General features: G+C 38.9%; 1 protein-coding gene and 1 long non-coding RNA gene across 8 annotated transcripts in view; one reads left to right on the plus strand and one right to left on the minus strand.

Annotated features, from left to right (window-relative positions):
* Positions 1-2,595: 2,595 nt before the first annotated feature.
* Positions 2,596-4,533, plus strand: LOC120545783. The gene is made up of 2 exons (XR_005636743.1): positions 2,596-2,807; positions 4,385-4,533. It is a non-coding gene; the product is annotated as an uncharacterized LOC120545783 (long non-coding RNA).
* A 4,581-nt stretch (positions 4,534-9,114) lies between these two features.
* Positions 9,115-21,137, minus strand: part of LOC120545627 (NMDA receptor synaptonuclear signaling and neuronal migration factor) — a 44,300-nt gene continuing 32,277 nt past the window's right edge. For all 7 annotated transcript variants that reach the window (XM_039780151.1, XM_039780152.1, XM_039780148.1 and 4 more), the window contains 6 exons: positions 21,005-21,038; positions 20,025-20,095; positions 19,751-19,830; positions 18,931-19,033; positions 11,504-11,579; positions 9,115-10,206 (listed from right to left, as the gene is read on the minus strand). In XM_039780151.1, coding sequence (XP_039636085.1) covers positions 10,109-10,206; positions 11,504-11,579; positions 18,931-19,033; positions 19,751-19,830; positions 20,025-20,095; positions 21,005-21,038 — 462 coding nt within the window. In that variant the 3' untranslated portion in view covers positions 9,115-10,108. The remainder of the gene's footprint in view (positions 10,207-11,503; positions 11,580-18,930; positions 19,034-19,750; positions 19,831-20,024; positions 20,096-21,004; positions 21,039-21,137) is intronic.

A 21,137-nucleotide genomic window follows, 5' to 3' on the forward strand; every position in this document is an offset into this window, starting at 1 on the left:
TTCTTTTCATAGTAATGGTGCAACATATTTACATTACATCTCTGTGTTACCAATGTCCATTTAGAAAATGTTTTAATGTGAAAAGTAAATGATTTTGTGTCCTCAAAAGATTAAAATAAGAAGAAAGAGCATGTTAGAAATAAATCCATGATTCAAAGTACCAATAATGAAAATATTTACTAACTCCTATCTACTAGGCGATGCCTTAATCTCCCATAGAATAGTTTTCCTAGTTTAATCATGATGTTGACTTGATTTGGCCTTTGTGCCACCTGCATTTTACAGCTTTTGGTTTGGAAAATATGTCAACATATGTAATTTGACCTTCAGTCTCCACACTTCAGAAGGTTTGAACCATCTTGGGAAACAAAGTGTGACACTGACCTCTTGTGATGATTTCATAGCATTGCCGTTCATCTGTCCAAGTGATAAGACTGGAATGACTGATAACTTTTAGGTTCTCAATTATTTTGACAGATTAATTTGTTATTGAGATTAATGCTAATATAAATATTATATAAATATCAAGTTAATATAAATTAAACACACCAAAAAGTAAATCTTATATCAGACAAATACGGGAACGGGACAAAATTATTTCATTGGGATTTTTATTTTTATGATACTAACATCCAAATAGAAAACGCTGTTTGAGGCACACAGTAAACCAGTGAGTTATAAATGTGAAGAGCTTAACAACAGTTGAGCATCAGCCATTTTACAAACAGCCGTGAACATCAAAACATCAGCAGAAAAAAATCCAAAGGGTTTGAAATTGGTCAAGTCTCTGGGGCTGAAGCCGTCACAAATCAGGCTTCACTGCTGAAAAAGTGTTCATCATACAAGTGTAAATGTAGCTTGGATGCCACTTTGGGTCTTGTGGTGTTATGCTCCCCACTGAGGTACATAAGGGAGCCTAAAACCCCACATCAGCAAATGAGAAGTGCTGATTGTGACAGAATCTGAGCCTTCAGTCTTCATGCTCAGTTAATTGTTTACCTGCTGCAGGCTGCCCGTGGTAAGAAAAGAACAAAAATTGCACTCAAACTATACAACAAAAGGCTTGCTCAGCATTCTGTAAAACTACGCTATGCTTAGACCTACTTCTGCCTTTTCTCTTGCTTTCAAAAAGAAAGATCATAACATCAAAAGTTTGAGCAATTAGAACAGTATAATAAAGAGCAAAACAACCTTTCAATTAGTAACAGAGCAAAACCAAATTAACTTGCTTCCAGTGCTGCACTTGGAAAGATTAAAAGACTATGTGAATTATGCTATAAAAAGCCTTTAAAGTGAGATTAAAAAAAAGAAAAAAGATTGGAGCCACTTGACATCAGTCATGAAAATTAAAGATACAGGAAGTAGCTGCTGAATAGAAATGAACTTGCAGGTCCATATCTTAGTCAGACTTTGTTCATTTCAGATTTGAACAATGAAGTCTTTGTGTGTAGTATTTCTATAGGAAAGGGAGATTCAGAGATCAACACATCGTTTTTAAGTTTAAAGTCATTTCACAAAATAACCAATCATTCTAAAATTCTAATGTAAGTGTTAAAATTGATACTGGGAAAAAAATATAAGACTTCTCCAAGAAGTGAAAACAGAAGTGGAGGAATGACTCACACGCAAAATACTCACAATCTCAATATCCTTACTGAACATATTGTTAGCAGATGGGAAATTCTTTATCCATGTTTGCCTAAAGCTGAGCCATATTTGAAATATGAATCCAGATCTAATCCACTGGAATATGAGGATGTGATATGGTACACAATCTTCATTACTATGAACCAGCATGAGTTTAAAAAAAACAAAACAATGCTTGATATGTGTACAGTGCCCTTTAATTCTGCCCAAATGCCAAATAATGCATGTTTGAATTGAGACCATTTGGAATTTTCAACATGGAATACAAGGCTGGTACATATTGTGACTGTTGCTTTTGGTATTCTAAAAAGATGAATAGTTAAACAAAGCCTGCAGGCTATTTCCAGTGGTGCACATTTCTTAAGTCTTTTGGTATTTTTGTAGTGTGGTATTTCCTTTTACTTTTACTCAGTGGTGGAATAAGTACCTTTACTCAAGTAGGTAAGTACAATTTTGAGGTACTTTTACTTTACTTGAGTATATCCATTTCCTGCTACTTTATACTTTAGAAAGTTTCTTATGTATTTGAAAACTTTAGCATCTTCAGATTCATTATACAAAATATAATCAACAAATAAATGATCATGTAGGCCTAATATTAGAGATTAAGATAAACTGTAATGATCCCCGTGGGGGAAGTCAAGTTACCCAGCAGATAAATGAAAGTGATACTTTAATGCATAAACATTATAATCTAATAATCAGCATAGGCTATAACGTTACATTATTCTGAAATGCGCCACTCTGCCTAATGAGTACGTTTGCTATTAGCTAGTATACTACTATCTTGTTGAAATTTACAGTACAGTACATAATCCGAGTACAATTCTCCCATCACTGCTGGCGATTCACTCACACTCCACCTACGCCACTGACTGTAACATATATCAAACGCACCCTTCGTAATTAGGCGGGGTATTTAAACTTCCACTTGTCTGTGCAGCTGTAACGTCATTAACAAGCTAACCTACCAATAGCCACATTGTGTTGATTCGCGACGTCTTTGTGGAGGAATAATGTACTCCTCGCTGTTGCTGCCTAGTTGTGGATCGAGTAACGTTAGCTTATCGGCCACTTCAAGCCCTAAGTGGAGTTTCCACTCCTGCTGTGGAAGGACAACACATGCGTGCCAAAGAGATAACGTTAACTGCTGCACCAAGGTAAGAACTTGCTACTTTTACTTACATCTGGATGATGTCTTATCTATCTATCTATCTATCTATCTATCTATCTATCTATCTATCTATCTATCTATCTATCTTATCTATCTATCTATCTATCTATCTATCTTTTAATATTGGTGGCTGAGCTAAGTTTTGTTATGGTTGTTGTTTGGCTTATGACGCTTTCATGTTTCATGTTGGGTGGTGGCTGAATTAGTATCATGGCAACCTTGGTTCTTTCCTTTGTTTTCGAGGATCTAGTAATGTTACACATGCCTGATGGGAAACTCAACAATGGCCATTGTCACACAGGCAATCAATTCACTCTTTCTCCACACTCTTCAGATTCAGCTGAGCATTAGAGAAATGTTTCATTCAAAAGCAATGCTTTTTTTTGTCAGCTTGCTTTACTGGTCTTCATTTTATAATATCTAAATATCTATCTGATCTCCTGTTTTGAGATTTTTCATTTCCAACCTTAAGCTTATATCCACGTACTGATGGTCACCTGTTTCTTATCACACTACATAGTACATAGCATTTCATAAGAAGAGATTGTCTGCTGAAGACGTGATTTTTGAAAAAGTAGGGGTGAGCGGGGCTTGTTGTCACACTTCTCACACTGTCTAACATTTACTGAGCACCATACATCACAATGGTATAAATGTCATACACAATCAAAGAAAGAAGTCTGGCGAACATATGTTGTATTCATAACATTTTTATATCTTATCTCATTATGGAGTTGTAGACTGTTCAATAGAGAATGTGCACTTGTGACAATCGGCGGGTAAGTTGTCACACTAGATTATCTAAAAATAAGAACACAATTACTTATTTGTGAATATTGATTTTAATTTTTAAATTCAAACCAGAACTGGAAATATAAACAATCATGCCTAGAGAATCTGGAAAAACAATACACATTTCAATCAAAACACATTAAGTGGCAAGACCACTTTACTTTGAATGTTCTCTGGCTTGCACATATATCCATGATAACTGAATGGAATGCTGCAGATAACTTGCTTAACTTAACATGTTTAACCTCTGAACTAAACAGATTTTTATTTGTATTTGACTAATCAGACTCATCTCAGAGTCACAATTATGGCACACATAAATTGCCTGGCCTGAGGTGCAAGCGTCATGGGCCCATTTGTTGCATTTGACACGTCTCTTTTGGCTCCAAAAAGACGAGGCAGAAGCACTCTTCATCATCTGATGATGACTCTTGTATAATTTCTTTTCTTTTAGCTGCCTTGTTCTTTGTAGGTCCTGATTTTGACTTAGTGGTGGAGTTATGAACAGTGTGACAACTTACCTATGTGACAACTTACCCCGCTCTCCCCTAATCTATTTAACTTAATAATTATCTGCTGCTTAGCGGCATATCAGGTGTTAAGTCGATGCATCTACCGTGGTTTAACCACTGCAGCGCTGCACTGTGGTTGAGCATGGTGTTCCACATATAGTAGAGTCTATAAATAGCTGGTGTGTGGATATGTATCTTGTGGTTTTGGGGTGGAAGTTTATTATCGTCACTCTCCCTTTTTCCTCTTTCCACTCGCCAGGAACCCCCCACCAGGAGGAGTCTGATTGCCTGTAGCTGTGTGCTGTAAACTCATTATCTTCTGCTTTATGGAGAGGATGAGGAACACTGAAGTTTGAATGAGAATAGCGCTGTATTAAATGCATTTTCTTTTTAGTTTTAGACTGCTGATTTACATGTTTTTGTCTGCATGACTTTGATTTAGAGGTACAATGTGATGACTTTTCATTTTATTTGTAATGTCTTAGTGTCTTGCCTGCCATTACAAGCCATGCTAGTAGCTTTCTACTCGACATTCAGAACATTAATATAGCCACAAACAAATATTTGCTCACTCCCTCTGTGTGTTGTTATGGCTTCTCTGTTCTTTGTTTTGATAGCCGGTTCGGCCATGCGTGCAAGTTAGTACTTGTGAGTGAATTGTGTCAGTATCGCGAGGGGTGTTTATTTGATGAGTTGGGGAACGGTTTGTGAGAGCCATGGGGAGGCAATCCCAGACACCTTTTTTCAGTATTTTGAGTACAGCACCTTTAAGGATAGTGAATACTTTCTCCATCACTGGTTATTGCAGATACAAATACCAATTGTTTGATGGAAAAACACACGCCTAGTACCAGATGTGTAAGAGTACCATATTATCCCTGTTAAACTAGGCATGGCCTCTTCATGCACTCTGCAGTTTGTAGCCTCAGGAAGTACAATGCAGATATGCTAAAGGCTCAGGAGAACAGCTTAAAACAACACTAGTTAACTTTTCCCGCTTTGGTCCCCCTACAGGTTGGAAGCGGAATTGTCCATTACATTACATTGTGCAAGTTTGCCAGATCGGGTCGCCTCGGGTCTGTAGTTCGAATGAACTGGACAATGTAATGTAATGGACAATTCCGTTTCCAACCTGTAGGGGGACCAAAGGGGGAAAAGTTACATAGTGTTGCTTTAAGATAACGGCTTCTTTGAGTACTCCTACTATGGGATGCTAACTTCCGTTAACTGTGTATGTTAACATAAAGTTTTACTCTTGTCTCTTTACACACATGCATTTTCACTCAACTTTTTCCTCTGTAGTCGGTCATGTTTGTGTCTGCCACAGAGACGTGAAAGGAAAGTTTGTAAAATTTGGTGCTGCAGTAGGGAAAGAAGTGGATTTTAAGCCTCGAGACAATCGGGATATACTGTGTGGACTGGGCCGAATGGTTTGCAATTGAATATTAACAAACTGTGATGTTTGCAAACTCTGTTTTGCATATCAAACTCAGTGTTTATTTGAGTGGAGAGAATAAAAAGAGATGAAGATATGAGGCAGAGTGCATGGTGATTAGGGATCGAGGCGTTTCTGGGACCGAAAGATAAGGCACCTTAAAACTACTTTTGGTTCTGTCAGGACTGCCTTATCTGCATTTTCACATACTAAGTTTCACCTCAGACAAAATAATTCAAAATACGTGTTGTTTCTGTCTACATCTCTTTCTGTCTCCCATGTGCTTCCAATTAATTTCTGGCACTGAGGCTGAACTCAGAGTTGTATTCCACACAGAGAGAAAACTGTTAAACCACCTCTTTAATTCACGGTAGACTGTTTCTCTCCTCTAGGAACGGGCATTGGAAACTAGCAATAGCTATGAATGCTGTGATGCTGTACATTGGAGATTTGTTGCACACACGTCTATGTTGTAGCATCTGTCCCTATTCAAATAATCATTAAATGACTATCTTCATTATAAACTAGCCTCTTCCATCCACCTTTCTCCAATCTGCTACGGCTTTGCATGAATCAGTCTATAGAAAGCCATTCGTTAGAGGTCGGGCTGAGAAAACGCTTTCATTTGACCTGTGCACTGACCCCTTACTGTCCACAGTTCGATTCAAGTGGAATTCTTTACACACAAGTACACCCAGTCAGCTTTTTCTTGTACAGCCCTGCTATGAAGTTTCAGACAAAAGATCTGCACACTGTATTAAAAGCACCAAGCAATTTTAATTGAGGAATTGAATCCAATGTGAAGTTAACATGAACCATATTAATTTTAAACTGGACCAAATTGGAGCAATTTGGAGCAGAAGTTCTCTAAAACGTCAAATGGGGGGTTGTTGCAAAACAATAGAAACATGCCTGTTATGGTTGTCACAGCTCTCATGTTTAAAAATGGGGAACCTTGTTCAGTTACATAACACAGAGTAGTGATGATAGTGGAGTTTCATATGTGTTCTTTTGGATAATCAGAGATGGGAAATTGAAGTCATTGAAATGATAAAATTAGCTATTTTTTTCTGTGCAGTTCAATCAAACTGCAGTATCTGTATCTCCTACATCTTTAAGCTCAAGTCTGTTTTACACACGTTTTTAATTAAACAGGAGGTCAGATTTCAGAGACATTGCTCCTTTTTTGTTTGATTTTCCCAGTATGTGAAAGAAAAAGAAAAGGCAAATAATACAACACAGACAAGAGAAAGACAAATAGACACGTTTGCATCTTTAATTAGATTTCCGTTGAAATGGGTTGGGTTTCTTTTCTTTTTTTTTGCTGAAGAAGAAAACAAGATAGCTCTCTCAAACTCCTGAGTCAGAATGCTCTTCACATCACGGTCAGTTCAGCCCGATAGATTCAAACAGAAGATTAATTACTAGTCATTTCTTTATAGACCGTATATGAGATTTTTTTGTGATGTGTTCTATGGCATAAGAAAAACGCTTTTTGAATTGACAGAATCCATCATATTGCTGCGTTTTAAAAAAAATTTATTAACCGGTGTCCATGTTTCTGATGTCAAAATGATACCCAGGGTGTAAAGTTCTGAAAACATATTTCATTAAACCCAGCAGCTGTTGAGGGCAGCGTCTTTGAGAATTCGGCAGCTTAATGCTTCTGCTGGAATTAAAATGGCTCAGTGATATGACAGGTTGTGTAAGTGTTGCATTTTAAATCTGGAGTGAAAGCATGTACTGCGTGACTCAGGCTGAGAGAGCACTTGTCTGTGCCAGACAAACTGTAGGCCAGCACTGCAATGTCAGAGAGAGGGCAAAAGCAAAAAAATGAGCAATGAGTTCTGCCAGTAGAGAGATAGAGAGCACACCAGTGAGATTGGTTGACTTCAACACAAAAGAAGCCTACACATAATGCTCCAAATATTAACACATCCACACAAATAACGACAAATTGAAAAGTATTTAACTTACAGTACACAGATGTAGAGTATCTCTTGTGTATATGTTATGCAGGGCTGGGACCACTGGCTTTTATTTAATAACTCAAATCTTTTTCCTTGTGCCCTCTGTAAACTTTCTGTACGCCAGTTACCTATGCGAACACTCAATGACCGGCTTTGAAATCACACTTAGCAGTGTTGCGCTGCAGCGATGGTTCGCTGACATTCAGGGGCCGTTGTGGGACACTGCTGTGATTGGTTGAGCAGTGAGCCGTGGCGTGACTTAGCAATGTCTCCTTGGATTGCTGCCACATAGGTAAAATTTACGGCTGAAATGCGGCAGCATTTTTTTATTCAAAAGTCAGACACATAAAAACTTGCATAGCAGCACTCTTAAAGAGCAAAAGCTCAATACTCTGGCTGCAGCTTGTTTTTGGGTGAGGCATTTCAGCAATCGTATCTGCCTTAAGCAGAGCCTTTTGCTCAAACATGTCAACCTGAGAAATCAAATAAACTGATACTAGAAATTGAGACTTTTGTGCTTTTGGAGTGTCACAAGTTTAGGTGTTGTTATGTTGTTTATGCAGGAAATAGCCTAGTCTATATTTCAGATCGACAACTACTGTCAAATTAAAATATTTCCGTGAGTTCTAAAAGATTTTTGTGAGTGTCCGACGACCTACTGTATGAACTTGCTCGTGATCTTGACGACAGCACGTGATAATCAGTCGGGGGGCTGGTCGCTGCCATACTTGTAGTGTTTCCACTCTTCCGTCCAAGACACAGAAAGAATTTATGGCACTATTATCTGTCTAATCTGACATAGGGACTGTCGTGAAAGACAAAAAAGTAATTTAGTCTGATCCTGGCATAAACCACATCTTTCAAGCTCCACACTGGCAGTTTGTAACAAAGGATTTCTGTTATAAATTTGAAGTCTCAATGACATGACCAGGATTATTTTGTCAGAAGACATCTTCGAATCTTCTTCGAATTTCCTTTCGTCCCAGCCCAAGTGTTTTCTCTGTGTGTGTGTGTGTGTGTGTGTGTGTGTGTGTGTGTGTGTGAGAGAGCACTTGCGCATTGTTTCAGATTGCTGTCCAGCAGTAGGCTCAGCTGCTGCTCTCCACATTTGCCCATCCTTAATCTACAGTATGTGAGACAGCTCAGGTCACTCAGGTGGTGCGACTGTCTCTCGGACACAAGACACGCACTCAGTGCGTATTTCTGGCCTTTTGACTAGCTGACACCTGGCAGGGGCAGCAGATGGCTGTTAACAGCTTAAACCCCTGGCAGATCTGTTTAATTCAGAGAACTCGGGTCCTCAGACTGGATCACAGCCCAGTGAAGTGAGAGCTGGCGGAAGCTCGTTTGGTTGCCATTAAGAGAAGCCAAGAGTGTTTAGCAGATAGTGAGAGCAGCTGGCGCTGTTGACAGGGGCTGACTAAGTGGCCTGAACCTTCTGCGAAAGAGCAGGAGGGATCAGTAGGGCAACTCATACACTACAGTGGCAGGAGCATTTGGATGGCTGTTACATCCCTCTTGACATCATCAATCATGCTAGACTGTCTTTGTGTATATGTGACAGAAAGAGAGGAAAATGGGGGTGAAGGTGATACAACAAACAAACAATTATTTTTGCTTCAACAAAATAGCAGAAAGAGAAAATGCACACAACACATCTGCATGTTTTCTTTTTTTTGACATGGAAAACGCACACACTCACACACAAAATCTGCACTTTCTTTTTCTTCTTTTTTTTCTTTTTTTTTACCAAAACATGAAGCTCAATTCCTCAAACAGAAGATACATGTCTAGAGAGATAATACATTCATTCCAAGCAATGGCGATGAAGATTACAATATCTTGATAGAATAGACAAACAGATTAATTACTTCATGGCTAAAACCTGAGTTATTCCAAAGTATTTCCATATGAAACTGCACAACAATGCACATCAAAAATAAATGATGCATCATTATTCTCATATAGAGTATTATTTGCATGACTAAAGCTATGCTAATATATTCATGTGATATATACACACATCGACATATGGATTATTTATGTACCTGTATATGTATGTCTCCGGGGGTCTGAGATCATCTGAGAGGTTCAGTCAAAACACAGAACCACATTATGGCAGAATGAGCGATTTTTCTGAAGCGCATCAGCCTCAAAAAGTGTGTCTTTGCAACAAAGATGGGACTAAAATGATATTTGCTTTTTACACATTTTAATTTTTGCTTTTCCTTTTGCTTTCAAACTCAAGAGGCAAAGGGAATTGGTGACTAAGATGTGGACAGTACAGTTGTCTCTGCTTTTTCCTCATTTTTTCTTTTGTGTGTATTTCTTCGGCCCTTTCCGTTAGTCTTTGATCCTTACACTGAAAATGAGGAGGAGCAGAGGCACAGCATAATTTAGTTTGTCTTCAGCGTGCTTGTCCTGCCTGTCATCCCTCTTCCTCCTCTCCCGGTCCTCTCCAGAATGAAAGCAGGTATGTTTATATTGAGTCGAGCACTATAGTTGAGCAATGTTCAGTCATTGGACCAGTTTTTAACTGGTTCCTCGTGACACTGGATCATTTATCCATGTTTCTTCGTCACAAAAATTCCTCATACTCCAAGAGTTTGGAGTGCTGCCGTGTCTTCCAAAGCCGGTAGAGGCGGAAGTCGAAGTACAACTCAATCACCTCTTTGCCTTGAATGGTAAATGAGACAGGAGAAGTTTGAATCACGCATTATGGAAGCAGAATATACCATACGACATACCAAGATCACAATCTTTTCCTTAACAAGAGCTGAGTGCCTAAACATAAACATAAACATAAAAACTTCAATCATGCTTTAGGTGCTATAAGTGGATATTGTATTGCAAGAGCTGAATTCATTATTTGCAAATTAACATTGCATATTGACATTCTGCAACTTTCCAGATATGTTTAAAAGCATAATGTTGATATAAACTATAACTCTGGTGGCGTTAAGGTCGCCTCTAAACATTTGCAAATAAGTGGTAAATTCTAGGAGACAGGGTTGATTTGTATGGGATGAAAGTTTAGCGTGGTTTGATATGACATTGAATTTAACACATTTCTTAATTAGTTTCTTGTTTTTACCACAGTTTGCCTGTGAAAATTGATTTCTGTTCTTTTTAACTGTTATTGCCTCTGTTATGTGTATATTGTAAATCATCAGGGGTGCAGAGGTTGGGACCTCTAATGGGCACCAAAAGTACAGGAGGGGATACTCTGTGGAAAACTTAAAGGAGAATTCTGGCCAATTTTTACGTTAATCTTGATCGTTATAAATATGCGAGTACAGTCGATATAAAAAAAAAAACCCGAGCCGAATCGGTGCGGTCAACACAGAGTAGCTGCAGCTACGTCTACGAGCTTCCACTTAGCTAAAACGGCAGTTGTCAGGGCAAGTTTTAGAGTGCCTTTGTGCCTCTTAACAGACACAAAATGCATGTCTGTGCAACATGAACAGGGCCCTTTTGTGACAACAAGATGCGTTTTCAACTCAGACATTGTTTAAATTCACCTAGCTACCCTGTCTCTATCCTGCCAGTAGCTAGCTCGCCCTGCTAGCTGCCGTGTGTTCAGCCAGGTTTCTGTGATAATCATCATACAGCAGTTCCATGTGTATTTGTAGCTCATCCATTTTGTGTGTGATCGATCTGGTGTTGGTGACTAGGAGGCTTGGCAGTGGCTATCTGTGTGGTAGTTCCCTTAGCCGGATTAGCAGGCCCAACCGTCATCCGTTACAGCAAGTATATATAATATAAAATTATATTTCAATTAAAATAAGAAAACAGCTGTTTGAGTAAAATCCTCCAACAGGTGTTAATGCAAGACATTCAAGTTTGTTCACAAATATTCCATATACTGCACTGGATTCGTCATGTGTATATTCGTGTATGTGTATCACTATGCACGCGTGTGTCCGTGTGATCTGCATGTTTGGGGTGTGTTTGTATGTTTGTTCAGACCCACCCTGTGCAGACAGCTCCAGCGGCGACTCAAACTCAACAGAATAAGGCCTCATCAGATTCTTCAATTTCTGGAACAGCTGTTGGCCCAAGATAAGAAAGCAAACACCAATTAATCCTACTGCACTTGGATACTATCGCAGCAGGGGAGAATGCATCTTCAGACACAACACACACACACAGACACACACACACACACAGAAGAAAGCTCATCTTTAACACCACTAAAGTTTCAAGCCAGAGCACATATTCAAAATGTGCATATTAACTCAGAAAAGATGCCAACAAGCACACAGTATTTCACAGAAGATATGATTATTTAGGGATTAGTCAGTTATTGACTAGTTTTGCTCCAGTGTCCAGATTACGGCATAGCACTAGCACTTGTGTACCTCCTAACTACACGGCAGGGCTACAGAGATACAGCATAGAGACCGCAAGACCTGTGGTTGGTCAACTTGGGCTGCTTATGTTTTCTCCAAGAAAGTTGAAGAAAGGCCCATTAATGTTTTCTATTTTCAGTAACACACAAGCAGCAAAGCCTCTCTTTTATCACATGAATGTAGGGCTGCAACTAACGATTATTTTAATAATCGATTAATCTGTCGATTATTTTTTCGATTAATCGATGAATCGGATAAAAAAAACCATTTACATCAACTCAATACATACTTACATACATACTTGTTGTTTTAGTTAATAGTTGTGTAAAGGTAAGTAACCCAAGAGCAGATACAGACAAGACAAGACACACACACACACACACACACACACACACACACACACACACACACACAAAGCTTATTCATTAAATTATTACCATCATTGTAGTAAGTGCAAGTTAAGTTCATTTATACAACACACACAAATTTGTCAACAATAACCGATATGGGACAAAGCACAGAATATATACATGACAACAGATTAAAAAAAATGAATGGGACAAAAAAGGCGAGTTAATAAAACAGTAGCTTTAGTCTTGCTTTACTACTGTTATTAACGAGCTAACGCTAGCTTGTCATGCTAGTCAGCTGGACAACGAGTAAACAGCACAGCAGCACCAGAAGAGCTACTGGACGGACGATACGTTCCTCACTTCAAAACGGAACAGAAGTAGGATTGTGTGGTGACTTTACCGTGCTGTTGAACTCCCTTCCTCCTCATCAAGGACTCCAACATGTTTAGCTACGTTTTAGGTGCTGAATCATCACCGTGGTGTGCCATGCCGTGTCGCTTTTGCTTATCTTGCAATTAACACGTTTTCAATTTATTTAGTGTGAAGTGCTCCCACACCTTGGATGACTTAAGTCATACTGATTTATCTGCCTCCGCCATGTGTTTCAGAACAATGTGACGGGTCTCTCCGGTCTCTCTCCGTATTTTCTCAAACCCGCTCTGCTCTTTTTTCTTTTCTTTCGCTCCGCGCTGCTCCGCTCTGCGCTCAACTAAATTTTTTTATATCCGTGACTGAGTGGCGTAACTTTTGCGCGACACAACGAATCGATAATGAAATTCGCTATATGTCAATGGAAATTCGTTGGCAACGTTTTTAATAATAGAATTTTATCGATTTTATCGATTCGTTGTTGCAGCCCTACATGAATGAACACACACACACACACACACAGAACAAAAACAGCAATGAATCCAGGTCATTACTGCCAAAGAGACATATGGCAATTCTTCCTGAGCAGGTAACTCCTCCCTGTTTTTCCATGAAACAGCAGAGCTTGTAAAAGATTCAGAGTAGGAGCCCGGTCCCTGTCATATCCCTAGTAGTCCTGCATTGCCAGACCTATCTCCACAGCGCTGTGGAGTAAGGTCTGGCTACACCACAGATACATTCTAGGATAGGAGAAAAAAAAACGCTCTGGGTTGTTTGCATTTCTTTAAACCAATCACAATCGTCTTGGGCGGTGCTAAGTTCCAGATGCAGCGATGGTGCCTCTGCAAAATAGTCTCTGTATGAAACTTGTTTTGGTGGAACATTTGCACCCTGAAAAGAAAACGCTACATACAATATTAAACAAAGTTAACTGTTTACACAATACAGTTATGTGAGCTATTTAAATTAGCTGGATACATGGTTAGACATAATTTGCTCTTACCAGTGTATCGCTGTGTGTAATTCGTCCACAGCAATCCCCACCAATCAGTCCCAAAACGTCCCAGTTAGATAAATGCCATAAACATATTCTTTGTAAATCTTTACAATCATTCCCTCCATTCGCGCCAGATGTCAGGCTTTATCCTGGAAATGCACTTCCATTGATCCAGACTATATCCCTATTGAAGAGTCCCATGTTCAGGAAATTCAAAGAAAGATTAAAATCAAACTGAATTTATCTGTACATTAGAACGATTTGAGATGGTCATGGATTTCTTGCATTTGTAGTCCTGAAAGTGTTTTTTCGCATACCACAATATGAAAATTAGCACTGAATGATTAGTTGCTTAAAAAAATTAATGGATGACACACACCGTGTGTGACAATTTTAGACGAGAGGGAGGAGTGAGGGAGGAGCCCTTACACTCTACGTTACACACATCAGTGGCAATCACATCATAGCCACGACCTAAAACACCCCCTGCTTTATCGCCGATTTTAAAATCAACGAAACCATAATACAAAAAATTAACATCATTCTGTGTTGCAGAAGACTTAAAACTAGCGATTGAGACCATAAACTCATTATGAAAATGTTTACTGAGGTAATAAATCAAGTGAGAAGTGGGTCACTTTCTCATAGACTTCTACAGAAACCGACCTCCTTTTGCAACCGCACGTGTCGCCCCCTGCTGGAATTCAGATAGAATGCAGGTTTAAGGCACTTCCGCATTTGCAGCACTTTGCCGAACCGGATGCGTTGTCCATTAATATTTACAGTCTATGCACACACCATGTCATCCATCAACCAAGATTGTGAAGTATTTTCAAGTTACAGTTTCTCAAATGTGAGAATCTGCAGATTTGTCTCAGTATTATATAATTTAGATGAAATACTTTGGGGTTTTGGACTGTTGGTTGGACAAAACAAGCACTTTGACCTGAAATGATGGATTAATCAATAGTGAGTGTAATCACAGCAGATGTAGTAATCATTAATTACATCTCTAATTACATGATGACTGTTTAATTGCAGAATAGCAATTTTAGGTTATTCTGCAGTGTCTCACTGACGCGGTGCCATGCCCATTAAAAATTGAAGCTTACTGATTTCTCGCTCCAATTTAGTCACGACGGGTCTCGATAACCCTCTGTCAGGGAAATCAAAGGCCGAATGCGCTTTTGTTTTTCACTTTATGATGTTAAAATGGAGGTGGTGAAGAAAAAGCAGCTTTCATTCCTTGTGTTTGCAGTCCTTTGAAAAAGCTGAAAGAAGATGGCTGCATGCCAGATGTGGATGAGAGAATGGTTAGGGAGAAGCAGGCAGCGTGTTTTGTCTTTAGTGCAGAAAGAGCTGGAGGCAAATTAAAAAACTCAAATAATGTTTTGCAAGTTGGGTAGTCTGTCCTGTGTGGCTTCTTGCTAGCTCTTCAGTGGCTGTTGTCAAAACTGATGCAGATATTGTGCTGAGAAAACCGAAACATGCTTGAAAATCTCTGAATGAAAACTGGGTCAGACTGCCTCTTTGACCGGCTGTTCTCCATCCCCAGCCTATTTTTATTCCTGCATCCTCAAAACTGTGTTTTAAAACATTACGTTTCTTAAGTGTTGTGGTCTTTGTTGCTGAAGTGCAGCCTTATACAGTAACTGTGTATAACTGTGTTTTCCAGTAATCACAAGGCAGCAACATCCACCCCTCTTACATCAGCAAATTGATTTGGCCTTGTCACCTTTTTTTTTTTTTTTTTTTCTCATCAGATTCAAAACGCAAAAGAGAAATGCAGCAAACATTCATTTCTTACATTAAATGACATTCATATCAACAAAAAAACACAATTATCATTTAAAAATTAGCTTTGTTGTGCTTGCTGAGTGATTTTATTAATCATGAGTTAACCTTTGTGTTTTTACCTTTCAAACAAGAATGGTGGTGGTTTAATTGACCTCTCTCAAGTCAATCCACTCTAGCATGGCTGCAGCCATGTCAATATTAAGCTTAAATATACATTTTATTACACATCAAGATTGAAGTTCCCCCAAGCACAACTGCGCACGTTCGTATATGCAGCATGTGGACATATATCAGTGAGTGAGTGTGCATGTGCAGCATGTGACTTGAGGCTCTTTATATGTATGCCGTGCTTTTCAAATCTGCAGTCAGGAAGCTGTAGCCCAACATGCCCTTTGATATTTGAAATAACTTTCTGGCTGTTAATAATTTAAGTCCTGCCCCTTACTGTTGTGTTTGGGGACCCAAACTGACTCCATTAAAACTTTGGCAAAACAGGCTGGGAGTGATGTGTTCTGTTGATAACGTACTGTCTCTGGGTGGAGGTTATGTGATTGTTTAGGAAGTTAACAAATGTACAGTTAGTGGAATACACTATATGGCTAAAGTATGTGGACACATACTTTTGTGTATTTTTGTTCTAGGGTTGTTTTTCATGGTTTGGTCATTGGTGGGAGAATGTTGTTTCAGGTACCAATGAGTACCATGAAACCAGAATCCCACTTTGAGGGATATCGTGATAGAAGATTTTGGCCATATTGCCCAGACCTAGACAGGTTTTTTTCAAAGTTATCAGGGTGGCAATCATGTTAACAGCAATGCGAGGCAAAAAAATAGCCTATGCTTTTCAAATTACAAAGTAATCAACCAGGAATGTGCACATATTTGACTGAACAACTCAGCAACTTGATGAATGATGTTGCATTGCGTTGAAGTAAAAGTTGAGCAAGGTTGAGCAACTTTTTTGCTGGACGACCCCAAGTTTTTTTTGCTGGAGCCCTCTGCATTTTTCGCTCGTTGTCTGTCTGAACACAGCCTTGGTTCCAATTAAGGAAACTCCTATTGCTACAGCATACAGCATGTTAGACAATAGCCTACTTCTAACATTGTGGCAGCAGTTTGGGGAGGGCCCTTTGCTGTTTCAACATGACTGTAGGCTCATTCGAGATAAACTGCGCCTCGCCTGTAAAGTGAACGAGAGCAGGCGGCAGCAGCCAGGGGCGGTGACAAAAATTCGCTGTCTAGTTGGACAGTTTACAAACATTTCCAGCAGCCATCAGGCTGAACAGGAAGTCACAGAAACACTCACATCCTGTTAGTTCCGATTTAATAAAATGTTATCAGACCCATATATCAGCTTGTACACAAGTCTCCAGTTGTTTTTATTATGACAGAGTAGCTGTCAAAATGTGATTTGTTGCTGATTTTAATTAACAATAGTGTAGATGATCTGTAATCTGAACAGATTTAATCTCTGACTTCTAAACATAACTATCAGCCACACAACATGTGGTTTGTACAGAATAAGCCTTTAAATCAGACAAATAGCAGTTAAAATCCCTCCAATTCAAAAACAATGAAAAGTTTATATAAAACATCATCGCCGGTGATCGATTCTGCGCAGACCTGGCTCATCTTGAACGAGCATAATGCCACCAGGCACAAAGTAAGGTCCATAAAGAAATTATTTTCCCAGTTAGGAGGGGGAGAACTTACTGGCCTGCAGAGAGCCCCTTTGGGATGAACTGTAATGCTGACTGCGAGCCAGGCCTTATTTTCTTACATCAATGGCTGAGCTCCCTAATGCTCCTGTGGATGAACGTCAGCAAATTCTCCTAACCCAAGACTTCCTGAAAGAGTGGATGCTGTTATAGCACTATATAATATACTGTTTAATGTTCAAGTGTCCACATACTTTTGCCCGTGTAGTATAGTTGCCAATGGAGAATAGGTTTGATGGAAAGCACTAAAAATTAGGCCACAGCTGGTCAAATTTGTACATCCTTGAAAGCGTATGTGTGTTTACACATTCTTCCGGAGAGGTACAAGCAAAAATTCATTAACTCTATTTTCTGACTGACGTTTTATAAAGACTAGAGTAGACAAGCTACCAGTGTGAAAATATCACTTTGGGATCTTGGGACTAAGCCTTGGGAAAAGAAAAGAGAAACGCACCTATTTTGTTGTTTTGGATTCAAGCTCTCCTGAAACAACTGCTGTGTGTGTTTGTCTGTAGGGGTGGAGATATAACTGATGTGCAGTCTGTTCTGCAGAATGCCAGACTGTCCATCAACCCTGGAGAGATCCACTTTATATAACAAAGGATTTTGGCAGACATGACTGGAAAAGACAGTTAGGCCATACAAACACCGCTGGCTGTGGTGTGCGTCTGTGTGCATATGCGTGAGTGTGTCTGCCAGCTTGTTTGTGTGTGTGTTTTTATTTTTTTTAACGTGGTTATGTGTCTTATTATGTGTTCATGGCTGGTAGAGAGAGGTGCAGCATCACTCAGCATGCAGTGTTTCCTTTAGGATTTTTTTTAGCAGTGGGGGCAGGTCTGTCCGAACAGCAAATATCTGTGACTGTATTATTGCATGTCTCATAGAGTCTTCTCACCTACAGTTACGACATAAAGCCCCAAAAAAGTCATAAAAAAGTTTCTTAGCCTTCATAGAAAAGATTCGTCAAAAAAGATGGCAAAAGCAACCAAAACAACGGAGAAAAAAAAAGCATAGAAAAAAGCACCCTCCAAAAGAGTCTGAAACAGTGGTAAAAAGGTTGAAAAATGCATCTGCAAAAGTGACAAAAACTTAGATGGGCCAAAATTTATTGAGAACCTAAATTGATGTGCGGGCCAGATCAAAATCTGTGAGGGGCCGGGTTCTGCCCGCGGGCCTTGAGTTTGACACGTTATCTACAGTATATTCCTTGGGAATCTTAAGTTATTACATCAGTTTGTGTGACACCTTAATCTTAAGTTTTTAGTGTGTAAATCAACAGAGACCTTGTTATGAATTAATTGGAATTCTACTCTTGTGTGACGGTGTGATGGTCCCACCAGCCTAGGAATTGATTCACAGTCCTGCATCAGATTTCACCGCTCTGTATCTGTCGTATATTATCTGCCTGTATGCTCCACAGTAATCTTGTTTACATTCTTTCATTCAATTGTGGATAGAAGAGCGACTAATGGAGGGTTGGTCTTGTCTTACTGTCATTGATAGCCAAAGTGATTGTGTTTACAGTACATTCATGCACTGTGATAAAAGAGGAACTGGCTTTGCTGCTTGTGTGTTACTGAAATAGAAAAGATTAATGGGCCTTTCTTCAACTTTCTTGGAGAAAACATAAGCAGCCCAAGCTGACCAACCACAGGTCTTTCTGTCTCAATGTTCTGCTATCTATGTAGCCCTGCCGTGTAGTTAGGACGTACACAAGTGCTAGTGCTAGCGTGTGTGTGTGTGTGTGTGTGTGTGTGTGTGTGTGTGTGTGTGTGTGTGTGTGTGTGTGTGTGTGTGCATCAGTGTCTGTGTACCTTCTCTCCGTTGGGGTTGCCCAGGACATAGCATCCCATTATGTGGATGATGTTGGGTTCTGGGTTGATTTTACTCATGAAGCGACTAAGCCTCCTCCAGAATCTGGACAAAGACAAAGGCAACAGTTACACGCCTCCGAGTATTTTCATTCTGAATATAATCAATCATCGACAATTCCTATGATTAAATCCACAACATGTAACTTTTAAAAAGATAAGCCTGCGTCGAGCACTTGTCACTCTTTATTGGTTAACCGCTGTTTTAACAGAATATACATATGGAACAGGAGGTGAGCCTTTTGTTTTATATATCTGAAACTAGTTAACATCGACTATTCAAAGATGGTCACAGTGGAACATCTTTGATTTAAATCAAGTCTGACAAATAGTATTCATATTCTGAAAATAGCGTAAAGAGCATTTTACATGACCTATTTATGTCCGAATCTTTAATCCTTTGAATGCCTAAAGTAAAATGAATATTTATTTAGGAATGAGCAAGTTTCTTTTGGTTGAGATTTTAACAAGAGGATTTTTGATTGAACCCTTCTTCTGATTATCAGTGGAATTAAAACTTCAATGAAAGTACAGCAAAGGTATCTTAATAATAAAATAATTCCCCAAAACTTCTCTTTTTACAGCTAGCTAATGGCTCTCAGTCATGTTTTTCATGTCTTGTAAAGCATCCTCGCATGTTAATGCTTTAGAAGATATAGGAAATGGAAATTGTCAAGATATATGGACTATAGGAGACATAAACTAAACTACTATACTACTACTATAAACTTGTCAAACAGAGATGGACTCAGTGGTAACTTACTGGCTCATGGCCTCCTCCTTTTCCACCTTAGCAAAAGTTGCCACTTTATTTTTTAGTAAATACAGGTGACCAGGGCCTCCCTAAGAAAGAAACACACACACACACACACACACACACACAAATAGAGAGATTACATCCCAAAGGAAGGTACTTTACATATCTAGCTGGGTACTCAGGGAGTTCCATATGTAGTGCGTGAACATATATCCCAAATAAAACCTACATTTCTACAGGAAATAAAGTATTACACTTATTCTGTCTCCTTGTTCCTTACCTGACAAAAGATGAGCATCCTCCAGAACTTACTTCCTCTCCTGTAAGCTGTGAGCTTTTTCTCTATTTCCTCTGCAAGATAGAGAAAAAGGGTTGGATTGATGTTAACGACAGGGACCGAGAACCGAAAGAATATTAATATGAAAAGAGACAAATCACAATGTAGTGAGAGGGGGAGAAATGCGAACGATGAACACAAAGGAAATCTCTGGGGTGGTGAGTTCAAGTACAGGTGTAATAATAGACAGCAGAGACACTAATATAAGATGTAGTTTAAATTGAATTCAACAGTGTGTACTTAATGCAGCAGGAAATGTCACAGCAAAATAAAACCGGTCACTGAAAGACAGTAAAATGGGAACCAGAAATCTATATAAATTATTCATTGACGTCCTCTCACTAACTCTGTTTGAGCTTTATTCAGTGCAGAGTTCGTTATTATCTTGGGAAGCTCTAGGGACCATTTCATGTACAGTAAGTGCTTCTGTTGTGAGCAAGATGATCATTTTCTTTCTTTAATTTTGGAGCATTTTAACTGGTTCTAAATGAACAGAGTGATTAAGCCACATTTAAGATATTTTCTAAGATGTCGATTGCAGGTTAGGTTTAGCCTGTAGCTATTTTTCTGACCTTTAACTCCCACGGAGTTCAGACTCCACTCCTCCATCCCAGGATAGCATATAAATCTGTCTATCTGAATATAAATGTATCTGTGACTCTACATTTTAAAGTAATTATGTCTCTATACTTGTTCAAATCATTTGTATCTTTATGAGACAACTTTCATTAGTTGGACACTAGTTTTACGTGTACATCTTACGCCTTAAAATCATCTCATTCAGTTCAATCATTTATTTCAGGTGTTACTTCCATATTTTATATTTTATCTTCTGTTCTTAAAGTCATCATTAATATATTTTTTAAGAGTTTTAGTCACTGCACTCATTTATTGGAATTACATTTTCATATATATTTACTCACCCAAAATATCATCAAACGTTGCATGTTCGTGGTCCTACGGAAAAAGGCATTCACATAAAACACAATCATTTAAAATTGCTAAATGCTTTAATTTAGATAGCAATGGAATCCCTTTTTAAAGAAACAACTTGTA

The sequence above is a fragment of the Perca fluviatilis genome, chromosome 17 (genome assembly GCF_010015445.1).
Source record: "Perca fluviatilis chromosome 17, GENO_Pfluv_1.0, whole genome shotgun sequence".
In the NCBI taxonomy this organism is placed as follows: Eukaryota; Metazoa; Chordata; class Actinopteri; order Perciformes; family Percidae; genus Perca; species Perca fluviatilis.